We start from the raw sequence: 14,284 nt of genomic DNA on the forward strand, positions 1-14,284 counted from the left end.
ATTTCATTTTAGTGCTAACTGAAAAGAAATTAACATGTTAGATGTAATTTACCACCTCCCCTTAATTTAATGTCAAAACAACTCAGCCAGGGAAGCCAGTATTAAGAAGTGTTAGTTTAAGTCCTTAATTTAACTTTGGAAATTGATGGAATGAAGTTTTGTTACACAAAATATGAAAATATTAGGACAGGAGATATAAAGCATACATAATCTAATCTTATTGTATGGTTGCTGTAAGATAACATAAAATAATAACTTTATTTATACTCAAAGGAGAAAATCTGGCATTGCATCAACACAACAAAAGAGAAAGAAGGTGGTAAAAATACAATAGAACACCAATAAGAATGAACAATATAAATATGCTAATTAAGATAAAAGGAAAAGGACAGCAGGTATGTAAAAACATTCTGTGCAGTATGTTTTATTATTATTTATTGATGCCCTGTACTGTTTATAGTTTCTCCCTTTTAATATTTTTCCTTGAGTTTATCCCTAGAGTATCAGAAAGGATATTTTTGTCCAAATACGTAGGGGAGACCAGGTGTGGTTGGCAGAGTTGTAACACCACCGCATCAGGGATAACTTAGGACCTTGGTTCCCCACCTGGGGTCCGGGACCCCCTTGGGGGTGCGCCGGAGATTTCGGGGGGGATGCTCTGAGGATGTAAAAATTAGGTTCACTCAAACTACCTAAAATCATGATAAAACCCAGGCTCACCGAGGTATTCTGCCATTAACCCTTGTGGTTTGAGCTATCGTATTTAGCTTTAAAGGACGAAAACAATTCAAATTTATGTGAATTTTTGATATGTCACTTTTTCCAAGTGGGTCTTGGGGGGCGTGCAGCTCTTCTTAGATATGTGAAGGGAGGGGCTCAATGGAAAAAAAGGTTGGGAACCACTGAGCTAGGAGCATAGACTGTAGAAAGAATTGGACAAAGCCTTTGTGATGTCAGCTGTCTGCTTACAACAGGTGGACTCGAACAGCTTTTGAAGCCAATCCATGGCGGGCTCCATATTGAAATTGCTGTCTCAATCGAACTTTGGATCAACCTAACGGCAGACAAGAGCCCGCCCACTGAGCTTGACTTCCTGTCAGCTCAGCTAGCATTAAAGCCGCCCTTCTGGAGGTAGCGTGTACCTGTCAGACTACCTGTCAATCACATGAGACATGCCAATCAGTGTGCAGTGAGGTTTTTCCCGAATATTATCTAAACGATTGTGGGACAAAAAAAAAAAAAAGCACCCCCTGTACAGTGAGAGGACATGAAGACATTAGCTAATGAGACATGTTTGGTTTTTTGAACCAGGCTGTAAACCAGTTTATTTCTTGTATAACTTGTTTTAAAGGGGGAAAACCACCTTTATTATTCTTGGATAACAAAACAAATGAGTTGAAATCTGGAGAAAAACAACTGCAATTCACTTGTCACTGAAGGAAAAAAGTAAAATAAAATGAATGAATATGTGCTCACTTTCAGCGATATCAAAATAAATGACAGTTTATTTTTGATCAATCAATAACAACAACTATATAAAAAGGCAATATACAAACACTATTTTGTAATGATTGATGCAATTTTATTTCATATTTTCTTCATAAAAGTTTCAAAAAAGATGTAGATCTCTACAGCTTGATTTTTGATCCTTCATTTTGCTCTTTTTCCACAATAAAGACACAAATAACACATTTCTAATAGCTCTCTCTCAAATGTTATCATGTAAAAGTAAAAAAATGTTGGCTTGATTCAGTCAAACAGCCTCTTGAAAAAGCTTTTCTTAGCAGGGGACATTTTGATTGTTGGAGGAGTCTTCCTGTCCTTAACCTTCAGGGGGGTCCGCTTCAGAGGCATCACCTGTCGTGGTGGGGTCATTTCCTGGTAAGGCAAGCCTCCATGGTCTAGACAGAAGTACTTCTTACTGCCCTGTGACAGCCTGAGCAACAGGGTCTCTGACAGCTCCATGCACTGAGCATGGACCCAGTGTCCACCCTCCCCTCTGGAGCAGAAGATCATAGCCGGCCGGTGGAGCTCTGTGGAGTAGAACGGCTCCCACGTGTTGGGATCCAAGTGACAGTCCAGGCTACATTTGATCCAGTAGCCTGTTTGGGATTCGTCCTCTTCATCGTCCTCATTGTAGGTGTCTTCTTCCCCGTCACTGCTCTCCAGCTCATGTGGCTCTCGACCAAAGTAGAGCTCTTCTGAGTCTTCCAAAGGAGTTGAGTTGTCATGGTCTGTGGACTCCTGGCTGCAGCTCTGCAATCCTTCTTCCTCCTTACCGTCTCTCTCAGTCTGGAAGCTCACATGATACATGTAATGCATATTTGGCTGTGTTGGCCTTCCCTCTGTAGGTACAGCAATTAGGACGCGTCCTTCCCCTGCACTGCCTCCAAACCAAGTGCGACTATGGATGATATCTTGGGTCCACTTAAGTGTCTCTAAAGGCTCTAACTGAATCCCTTTCTCATCCAGAACCACAGTGCTGCACTCCAACCTCTTCTGAGAGTCTGACCTATACCCACCTAGGATGATATATCTGTGAGAGGGGCCTGTGCGGGTGATTATGGCACTAGAGATGGATATACCAGTGTGCAGAGTCTCACAGGAGAGCAAAGGGCTGCCCTGCAGCAGCTCAACACGCAGGCGGAAGAGTCGAGGGGGACGGGAGTCTGACGTGATGGAGTGACCCCCGAGGAGGTAGACACAGTCTTCTCTTGAAAAGGCCAAATGAAAAGACTGTCCATCGCCGATCTCTGGTAGAGTATGAGCGGAGGAGCAGCCAAACTCTAAGTCGAATAGAAACACCTGAGGAGGACAGTCCACGACGCTGTTCCAGCTCTCCGTGGTCCGCTCTCCGGCCGGCACGTAGGATCTACCACCGAACAGCACGCACGCCGTCTTTCCGTGGCTTTGAACCATGCTCATCGTGTGTCCATACCTTGCACCTGGCACTTCTCCCACCAGCTCTCTCTCTTTGCAGCGTATGGTCAGCTTACGATTGCATCCGCGGCTATCAGTGGTGAGCATGTACAAGCTGGAGGAGATCTCATTATTTGGCGTACGGCCTCCATGGATGAGGTAACCCTCTGGGAGCCCATCATAGGGGTCGAGGCGGCAAACGGCTGGACAGCGCAGCGGTGGAAGGTAGCAGGAGTCGTTGGAGAAGGAGATGGCCCTCAGCTTCATTTCGCCATTTTTAAGGCGAACCCCAAAGACACCTGTGGGGCAGGAGCGCTTGGGCCAACCTTTCTGGCCAAAGAGGAGGAGTTCTCCATCCAGATGTAGCAAAGAGCAGCCAGGCTGCAGGAGGCCTGCACAGTTCACTGGAGTTAATGGCTTTAGAGTCATTTTTCCAGCTAGTGCCTGCGTCAAAACAAAAACACAAACACAATATGTCAGTCAGCTGGTGGCTGTTTTCATTTGGAGGTTTAAATTTTGACTTCCTGTTTATGAAAGGGACACCTGGAGGGCCACGTGTTGAGTACGCTCATAATAACATTCAGCTTGTATTTTTAGGCTGATCAAAGATGGTTGACATGTTGCTACCAGTACAAATATAATAACAGCTCATGCTTTAATAAATGGATAACAGTGATCATCACAGAGGAGTGACATAAAACAAGGAAAACATCCTCATCAAATGTGTCCTCACCCTGCGAATCCAAAATCAAGCTTCTCAACTGGTGGGTCAGGACCCAAAAGTGGGTCGCAAAGCCATTTTCAGTGGGTTGTATACATATGCCGGGAAAAAAATGACTAAAAGAATTTACAATATGCTTTATTTTGAAGGAAACATCTCCATCCCTTTGTTTACTTCCATCTTTTCTTTCTTTCAAGTCCAAGCTATCCCACTTTTATCAAAAACTTTTGGGATTGGTTAATAAAGATCAGAAATTTGGGCTGTGGCTGGTCAACAAAGGAGGTGGAAGTGGGTCCTGGCTAGAGGGTGGCACAAGAGAGGATTTGCATTGCCATCCCATCCCACTCCCACAGAAATAATCCCATCCTGTCCCAAACCAGAGAAATAAAACAATCCCATCCCATCCCACTCTCATGAGAATGACTTTGGCTCTGATCCTACTACCCCCCCTTTTTTATTCCCACCCCATCCCCATCATTTCAATAGTTGAATACATACCCAAACATAGAATGCAAGGCTATATTTAATGTGTTTGAGGAATTGATTCCTTTAAAACATATTTAGGGCTTTCCACTCAAGGCCTTTGGCAAAACCACAAAAAGGTCTATTATTATGATGGTTCCTGCATCCCAGTCACATGATCACACTGTAAAATGACTCCCATCCTGCTGGAATCCTGAAAAAAAGTCAGCCTCTAGTGCTGACTCCAGGCCAGTTGAGAACCACTGATTTAAAGGCCATCTAATTGTTACCATTTAATTTATGGTAGTTTCCTGCTTTATTTATACCTCTTATGTTTCTCTTGTTTGCCACATAAAGGATTCTTCCCTTTTTTTCAAGTCTGACTTAGTTAGTAAAACTCTTGGCCTCTTCACAGGGCTGCTGTAAAGCTTTTAACAACAATCAGAACCCTCCATTAACATTTTTCCATACTTAAACTTGAAGCTTAATGGTCTACGTAAGTGGAGTCAGTAACTTTCTGCATATGTTTTTATGAAGACAGGAGTCAGCATGACTTTACTGGAAAAAGGCTCACATTTCCTGATACTGAACATTACTGGACAATAGGTAACACAGCATAAATGTCATGCTTCAGGTAATAGTAAGGCTGTTTTTCTTTTAAAACAATTAAATCCAGTTGAATGACTGTTATCTCTTTAAGATCAACCTCTGGGAATGACTGAATATCATCATTCACTTTAAAAGCTGTCTTAATTATTATTTTGGTTCAGCAGGATACATGGAGTCTAAAAGTCACCCAGCAGCATAGTTTTCATCTAAATAGCCTGAAAACTGTTAATTCCTCCATTCAATTAAAAGTCATTTTTGCTTTTCTTACCTTTTGCCTCGGGCTGAATTCAGCGCTCTGAGCTCGCTTTAGTGTGAGCCCTCACTCTTCAACAATTGCTAAGATGAACCCAAATCCGTCTTTATGTAACCAAACTTTGACAAAGGCAGAGGCTGACAGAGTTTGTGAAGCTTCGTTGACTCGCAAACACTTCCAGATCTTGAGGTTAACAGTCTGTGACTGCTGCTCAGTGGCAGGTGTGCTGCCTGAATGCATTTAGTGATTCGCTTCATTGATAGCGCTGAATATCAGATAGACCAAAGACAGGACAAGGGGGCTGCTTTGAGACTTTGTTTGTCTGTTCAACAATCCTGACCTGTGTGAAACCCAGAGCAATTAAAACAGTGTAGATGTAGATGTGATGATCTACAGCAGCTGGAATTTCAAACACTGGATCAAAAAGATAACATGAACCCATCTTACCACCTTCCTTCATGTGTCTGCAGTTTTAAAGATCAACAGTGTTATCCATTCACAGCTTTAATGAGGAAAAGTATATCAGCCAAACTGATGCTAGTAACTCATAATAACCACAGTAAGGAAACATCAGCATGTCACTGTGATGGAACTGCATGATGACAGAGTGTTTTGAATTGGCACACTTAGATATATTAATTCCTATCAGGACACACCTCTACATTAAATCTGTATTAACTCAATCCCAATCCCCAACATTCACACAAAAAAGAAAGTTAATAAATAATAAATTATTTCTGCTTATTATTGATTTGTGGGTCTCTAAAGAGCAGAAAATGAACACAATCATATTTTTGGATTGGGCAGTGAGAACGGCATGCTTTACTAGTGCCAGTTAATAAATTAAAGACCGAGCAAAATGTTACGAACATCTCCAGCATCAAACGTTTGTTACTGGTAGGTGCAGAAAAGGTGTATTCCTGGATCTGCGCCTGGTCCTTCTTGATCTCACTGGTCAGTGTGAGAAGCAGTGCGCATCTGTCCGACCATGGTATGCACATAAATCTGGAGTGCTGGTCTTGCTGACACCGCTGTAACAGAGTTATGGACAGCTGGAGCAGAGGCAGAGATAAAACGTTTCTCCCCCGTCTCCCTTGGAGTGAAAATGTATCATGGAGGGGTATCAGTAGCAGAGGGGGTAAATCCCCCTAGCAAATCAGACTCCGCTAAGCGCTTCGACGTCAGCGCGGTGCGCTTGAAGGTGGGGCTGGCCTATTTGAGCACGGCTTGGCGCATCCAAACTGGTGATGGAATGCAACTCAGCACAGCTTGGTTTGGCTCGGCACGGCCCAAAGCCGTAGTGGAAAAGCCCAATTAGGGTTAACAGACACTGCATCAAAGTCACAGCCATTGTTTTTCTGGAATAAGAATGTAGCAGAACTTACAGCTACACTAGAATATAATGGAAAACACCTCTTCTACAACAATTTTACCCTGATCATGAATTATTTTTTTTTCCAGTTTAACAGCTTACTGGGATCCCAAATCTCATTGTCAGTGAGCTACACATAAAAATGATGACTTTAGGCTGCAGATGACCTGGTTATTATATGTACCATGAATGTAGGCGGCTCAGGTTCAAGTCTGCCCTATAGCTCTTTCACCCCATGTCATCCCCTGCCCTCTCATCTCTGTTTCCGACTCTGTTCTCTGTCCTATCATTCAAACAAAGGCAGAAAAAGCCCCAAAGATGACTAGGCTTTGCATTGTAACATCATAAAATGCACAAAGTTAGTCTCAACAATGTTACAGCCACCTATCCATAAAGTACATTGTTCTTTACTACTCAAATGCATGTTAAAATTAATGTTATTAATACTTTTAGATTTCATTTTCCACCTTGTCACCATACACACTGTGTGTGTTTAAATCTGGTCTTGATTCTTTCACAAGTGAAGTCATACATTTGTAAGTACGTAAATAAAACTTCTATATTGCTATTTTTTGCAATCATGTGTTATAAGCACATTTTTTGTTGTACATTGCTATTTATTTTCCCTCTACTTTAAGCTGTTGAAATGAACACATTTACACCTATGGGGGAATCACAAAAGGCTGTCTTTTCTTTTATTCTGTATAGAGTTCCGTTCAAACAAATGACCCAATCCTGTGACCAGAGGTTTTACAGCTTGACATCACAAACCTTATGTAAAACCAACATAGTACCTTCTAGCAGCACTACTTTATTAGAGTTTCTTTGAAACAAGATTTGCTCCTAACTGCTTTATGACCAACTGATTTTGAAAGTGGGGATGGTCTTAAAATAAGGCTTGTCTTGTATTCATGCAGGTATGGGTTGTAAGACCATTCATTTTTTTCACTGATGGTCTGATCTGATGCTTTAGTGGGTCAAAAAGAGACATCAAAGTTCATTTTAGCCTTTTAGCATTTGAAAATACTTACAAGCCCTCCCCAACCCATCATCATACACATCCACACACAGATACGTTTGCTCGTCTTTTTATTCGTCTTTCTGGTGTTGTTGAAGTTCAAGTGTGCATTTATATTTAGCCTTGCAAAGTCTGTCTGTCACAGCCTCCACAGGCCCCCTTATGTCCATGGCCCCATTTTTAGAATCGGTGTACTAAGCAGTCCTTACAATGCCCAAGCACACCTGAGGCCCAAAGTCCAGTTTATTTGACCGGTGTGACTCCCTAATGCACTCAAGCACGGTTCACTTCCTTGGCCTTGGCACAGATAGAAGAGGTGGGCTTCAGCATGGCATGATTGTACACAAGCATGGGAGTGCAACATGTACGTGGTGTATATTCAGTGGGACTGTTCCCCTCAACAATCATTTTAACCTGGGGTTGAGAGATATTTGTTTGACCAAAGTGACTCAAAATAAGCCACAAAGTGGGGAGATGTCCTGCCATGTTGTCTGTTTGTGCTGACTCTGTGAGACCACACCTCTTCTTGAAATCACACATATTCCAACATCATCATGTATCTGGCTAAGGTCCATTCAGGTCAAGAGTGATGCGAGTGCAGGCAAGTGGGGACAGGGGATGGGGGACAACTGTACTTCAGCATGGTACTGGGAAACCGGATCTATTGAGAGTGCATATTTTAAAATTCCTCACATTGGCTTTAATTTTAAACTGAAAACTCCCCAGATTTATTCAAAGATATATATAGTGCCTATAAAAAAGTATTCAGCTCTTTGGATGTTTTACCCTTTTCATTTTTGACCAATCGTGGTCAAAGTCATTTGACTTTTTTAACAAAAAAAAAAAAAAAAAAATGTCCACAAACTAATGTCAAATAAATGAAAATACATAAGATGAAATAAGTGACTGCATAAATATCCTCCCCCTTGAAGTCAGTATTTAGCAGAAGCATCTTTGGTTGCAATCACAGCTTCAGGCTTGCACATCTGGACACTGCAACTTTACTACATTCTTCTTTGCAAAACTGCTTTAACTCCGTCAGGTTGCACAGGGATCAGAGGTGAACAGCCCTTTTCAAGTCCCACCACAAATTCTCTACAGGATTGAGGTCTGGGCTTTGACTTGGCCACTCCAGAACACTGATATAGTTATCTTTAAACCATTTCTGTGTAGCTTTTCCTGTATGATTCAGATCATTGTCATGCAGGAAAATAAATCTTCTCACAAGCGAAATAAATAAGATTTTCCTCCAGGACGTTCCTACATTTTGCTTCATTCATTTTACTCTCTTTCTTTACGAGCCTTCAGGGGCTGACTGCAGAGAAACATCCCCACAGCATGATGCTGGGGATGTGGGGATGTACAGTGATTGGTGTCTGCCAAATAGCATCTTGTCTAAAGGCCAAAAAGCCCCTTTTGATCTCATCAGAATAAAGAAATTCTACACCTGACCATGGAGTCTCCCACATGCCTTTTGGTGAACTCTAGTCCAGATCTAACGAGTTTTCTTCAACAGTTTCTTTTTCTTTGCCACTCTCCCATAAAGAACCCGGGCAACAGTTGTTGTGTGCTGCCGAAGCTTGTAAGTTCTCAGAGTAGAAATAGGTGTCTTGGTGGCCTCTCTCACTAGTCTCCTTCTTGCATGGTTACTCAGGTTGTGAGGACAGACTGATCTAGGCAGTTTTAGACATATGCCATATTCCTTCTGTTTTTTGATGATGGATTTGAGTGAACTCAAGGAATGCTCAGTGCCTTGGAATTTTTTTGTATCCATCACATGACTTATACTTTTCAATAAACTTTAGTCTGAGTTGTTTGGAGTGTTCTTTTGTCTCCATGGTTTAATTGTAGCCAGGAATACTGATTAAACATTTCACTGATTGTGAGACTTCTAGCACCAATTGGCTAGGCCTCTGTTGAAATAGGTCAGTCACTTTAAAGGGGGTGAATATTTATGCAATCACTGTTTTTACCCTACACATTTTTGTTTAATAGACTTTTTTTGGAGTAATCTAGTTTCACATTTACATTAAAAAGTTTTTTGGGGTATTTTTTCAGTCAAAGAAACCAAAACATATTGACAATGATTGATTTATAAAATCAATGAAAGGCTTAAACCTTTATGGGGTAAATACTTTATATAGGCACTGTAGAGCTTCTGTACGTTTGAAGTAGATTCCTTTATAATCCAAACAATTTCCTTCAAGCTTGGATCTGTAGAAAACAAATCATATATGGGTCATTTAAAAAAAACACTGTTTTTATTTCAGGCTAGCACTTCTAATCACATGAAGAGTTAGAACAAAGGATCTAATCAAACACTGAATTAATCAGGAGGCATTGTTAAATGAATTTCTGTTGGTTTGGAAAATGTTAGATCAGCCTAATACAAATGTGAAAACAAATATTTATTCAAGGCCAGCTCCACTTGATAGAGTGTTTCGACATGTTACTATAATGGCTGTATCCCTCAGCCTGGATTCACATTTGTAGTTTTCCTTGTGTAGCTAAAACTGACTGCTTTGATCCTGCTTCTAACACCTTCACTTTCTATGATTTTCCTGTTTATTTAACTTCATGATTTTACTCACTGTTGGCATGAAAATGATCTGTGCCTTCTGAGCATGCTGTTGGGTTCAGCCTGCCTAATGCATAAAAACTCTCTGCCAGCTCTGAATGACATGCTGCGAGTCATTATTTCCCACAATACACAAGGTTTGGTTCACTATTGTACAATGTTGCTGTTTCCTAAAAGGAAGGTGCAACTGAAAAACATTTTTCCATAGTGATAAAGACATTCTGACAGACACTAAGTCTGAAGTCCTTTATATATGTCTCATTTTTAAATATTGACCTACTAGGTAAAAAGCAGATCTTCTTTTTGAGTGACAAACTTACACACATGCCTAAACACCCAGAGAAAAACAGAGCTGGAAGCAGATGTCTACCAACTCATTAGCATAATGTTTTTGTGCACCGAGCGCTGAGAGAGAAAACTTGAGGAGTGTGCAAAACAAAGGCAGAAACCACAAGTGCCTTGAAGACCGTTACAGCTTGAATACACAAAACAGGCAAGCACCTGTGTGTCTAAACTGATGCTCACAGGGCTGAGTGGAAGAGAAGGAATTTACGCCTGTTACTGGAGAGGAGATAACGCATGAATTCAGATGTCAGTGGGATATGCAGAGTGTGTTTTCTTGTCTTTTATTTTTTGAGAAGTTTTTCCATCTGTATGAATTCAGCCTTGGAAAAACAAACCTTTCTAGTCACCTCGAGGCATCCACACAAAGAAGTGTTGAAAAAGCACTGCTGCAGCTGGGATGGTGCAGAGAGTGAGTAGGAGGCACAGCAGCGGTGTGTGGCAGACCCCAGGCCATGCAAGGATTTGTACATAATTGATAGAACAAAGTAATTAGAATCTATGGTAGCACCTGTTTCTGTCCCTTGTAATGTATCACTGGCTGACTGTTGCTACCCTGCAGCGCGGTTTTGACGAATGACGCGTTGACAGCTCTGATGTTCTGACGATCACTGTGCAGTGGTGTTTATCACTATTTAATGTGCCGGTAATTGCTCCCCTTGTGCTGATTGGGACTCAGTGCCAGTGGGCCACTTCCATCTCACTGGTTGATATTTCTGCAGTATACTGGTTACCATGTGGTTATCAGTAACCTGCAGATCCATGGTTACATTTTAACAATGGTGTGGACTACCCATTACACTCTTGCAACACATTCCCAATAACTTTATTTCATAAGTGCAATATTTTTTTTTTAACAAGTGAAACAGATCTGTCTGGTGTAACTTACATTTAAATATGCAGGATATATTAGTTCCCATGACATTATGCAATGACTTTGCTAAAAATATTGTTTTTGAGTAAATGCATTCTTGTGTTTTTTTCTTGTCTTCTTTTATTAAAACTTTATGAACCTTTTGGTGTTACTGTAGCTGTCTATATGTAGCGCACTTGAGCATGTCTTAAGCAACATTTGATATTAAAGCAGGATTAAAAAAAACAACACTGATGTAATCTCAGTGACATAACCATTGGTTTCTGAAGTGAATTCATGATGCCTCAGTTATGTTCATTGTTCAATACATAGATACTGTATGTGGATGGAGTCTTCAATCTGTACTTATTCTGTCTGTATTTTTGCATAGACTTTTGAAGCTTACAGACAAAAACCAAAACACAAATAGTGTGTCGGGCAGTTTTATAAACACTTTAAACCGGAGCAGTGCCATAATTTGCTTGTACAGTGTATTTCCAGTTTTAGACTTTTATTAAAGGGGACATATTTTACCCTTTTAAGACAAATTATATATTGGTCTCAGAGGTCCCCAAAACATGCTTCTAAAGTTTGTAGCTAAAAAAATCTATTACTGAATAGATTTTTGCGTGTCTAAAAGCCCCTCTGTTCTAGCCCTGCTCAGCTGTTTCTGTGTCTTTAAATGATACTGAGCTGTCTAACTCTGCCCCTCTCACGAAGTGGATGTGGCTTAATGGATGTGGCTCTCCTGATCCTCCTCTCAGCTGCCAGCTGAGCTGAGAGGAGGTTGGAACTGTTTTTCTAAGTGGGGAGGGTCAACCGAACCTGGGAGCAGTGCTGACTCCCCATATGACATCATGAGGAGAAAATCTGAGAACGGCTTGTTTTAGGACACATTTTCTGAAAGGTGGAGAAAGAATGGATTTTCCTGGTACTCGAGGGGATTGTGGACAGGCCAAGGTCAAATATTTTTGTTAAAAAAGCCTGAAAAAGTGATTTTGCATAATATATACCCTTTAAATCAACTTTATTCATAAACAATGTTCATAGATGAAACAGAGAAAAAGATCAAAGGCCTAAAATGGGATTAAATTATGTATAGACCTGTTTTAGAAATAGGTATGAGAGGTGGCTTACTTTATCTTCATTGGCTTTAGCTAAAGTTAACATAGCCGCGCCAGCTATATAATTCACATGACTACATAAGCCAGTGTAGCTACATTAGCTTTAGCAATGTTAGCTATAGCAAACTTAGCTAAGGCTAATGTACATTAACTTTTTTCTGATCTTAGCTTGAGGTAAGTAGCCATGTTAGCTATGCTAGTTACATAGGTTACTCAGCTAATGGAGCGAGTAAGCTGTTTGCTGCATTCGGGTGTTTTAATGGAGGACGAGCTTTTGTCCTGTCAGCAGACTGTTCACTCAGCCTTATTAAATGTTTTATACCCATACCATAACCTTAACCCTTATTTTAACCCTAAATGGAAGTTAAATCTGATTTTATTTAAGTTTTAGCAGCTAGACTGTCTTGTACAAAGTCGATGGGCTGACCAGTTTCCATCATGTAAAGCTTCTATCTAAAATGTTTGCTGTGGTGTCAGATATAGCTGTTAGTTTCCACTTCAAAACCTGACCAAAAACTGCTAGAATGCACTTAAAACCCACCCAAAATATATAATTACTATTTTTTTTCTTCTAATTTCTTTACAATACATAAAAGCCCACTGACTGCTAAAACACAACCAACAACAAGCAACAGCAGTCAACCGTCAGCACCATCAGCATATCTCTACTTTTCAATACGATGCATATCTGACAACATATTTATATAAAAAAAAAAACAACTTTATTTTTCATGTCACCAATGCAGCAATTATTACACTTTACAGCAGACAGGAGTTTTCAAATGGTGGGTCTGGACCAAAAAGTGGGTCATGGATCTGTTTTCAGTGTGTTGGGAATATGACCCTGGAACAAAGAGTAGTCACAAAGTCCATGAAATAGTTTGGATGTTTGTTTTGTTCTGTAAAACATTTTGTACCTTCTGACATTTTTCATAAAGTGGTTCCTGAGGCTACACCAGCTGAGAACCACTGCTTAAAACGTTTTTCTTCTTTTATTGTGAAACATTTAATTTAATTATTTTTTTCAACTCATTAGCAGGAAGAAACATGTAGAAACATGATCATTTCATGTTACTTTTTTCTCTATTGAGCTTGATGTTTTATTGGAGAAAAGTTTACTTGTTGACAACTTTTTGTGCTCCTGAAAAATCCAATAAATCAAATCAAGCAGTTTTGAAATACCCATATAAAAAGTTTAGGCTGATTTGCAGCACACTGCAGGACTTTTTCAACACCTACTCCTACTCTTACGTGTCTCAGTAGCCTAAAGCTAATGTGTGGGACACAGTAAACAAACCCAGGTCTCTTACATAACAGTCCTTTGCCTTAAATTTTCATTTGTGTGTGCATTGTAAGCCAACACTCACTTTTTCCTTAGTCTGACTGGCTGTATTGGAAAAGAGCTGCCAATTACCACAATTCGGGTAGAATTTGATTCTCAGGAAACATATTTGGGGAAAAAAAAGCTGCATTTCAGGTAGTTTTGTAAGAAATAAGGATGTGGAATCCACAGTGCCTCCACCATGCTCAGTGTTTCTTTGTTGTAAATCTCTCGTCTTATTACATCCTTTTCCTATTGTTCTTGAAATCCCTGAAAAGTGTTTCTCCTCTGTTGTCCTCTCTCTGTGTAGGTGAACAGAAGCGTTCAGCTGCCTCGGTGTGTGGCAGGATGCCAGGAATGCAGTCTGCCTCGGATACTTTGGCACCACACCAGATACCGCTGGAAACCCTGAGGTGATTTTGCTGCCTCCTTTGAGCTCCTCTAGCTTTGCTTCATTCAGCTGTCTTCAGGACAGTGTCACAGTTCATGACTTAGGACTGTTACATGATGAGGAGGTAACCTAAAAGCATGTTTTAAGCTGATAAGCTAAGATCTGCCCTCACCCTGTCTCTCTTCTCCCTACGGGGCAGACTGTGAGAGCACAACATGACTGTGACCTGCAATTTCACTAAATCCTGGGGGAGATGGAGAGATCATGAAACAGAGGAGGAGCAGGGCAGGATGTGGCAAACAACAGCAGCACTGCTCTGTG

The 14,284-nt window shown here is 40.7% G+C and overlaps 1 protein-coding gene across 1 annotated transcript; it reads right to left on the reverse strand.

The window, feature by feature from the left end:
- Positions 1-1,749: 1,749 nt before the first annotated feature.
- On the reverse strand, positions 1,750-3,348 carry rag2 (recombination activating gene 2). The gene has a single exon (XM_041796229.1). The coding sequence runs from the start codon at positions 3,346-3,348 to the stop codon at positions 1,750-1,752; it is 1,599 nt and encodes a 532-aa protein (XP_041652163.1).
- Positions 3,349-14,284: the final 10,936 nt, after the last annotated feature.

This window comes from Cheilinus undulatus, linkage group 9 (genome assembly GCF_018320785.1).
Source record: "Cheilinus undulatus linkage group 9, ASM1832078v1, whole genome shotgun sequence".
NCBI classification, from domain to species: domain Eukaryota; kingdom Metazoa; phylum Chordata; class Actinopteri; order Labriformes; family Labridae; genus Cheilinus; species Cheilinus undulatus.

Coding starts and splice junctions, on each gene's coding strand:
- rag2 (XM_041796229.1), bottom strand. CDS start 3,348: ATGACTCTAAAGCCATTAACTCCAGTGAACTGTGCAGGCCTCCTGCAG.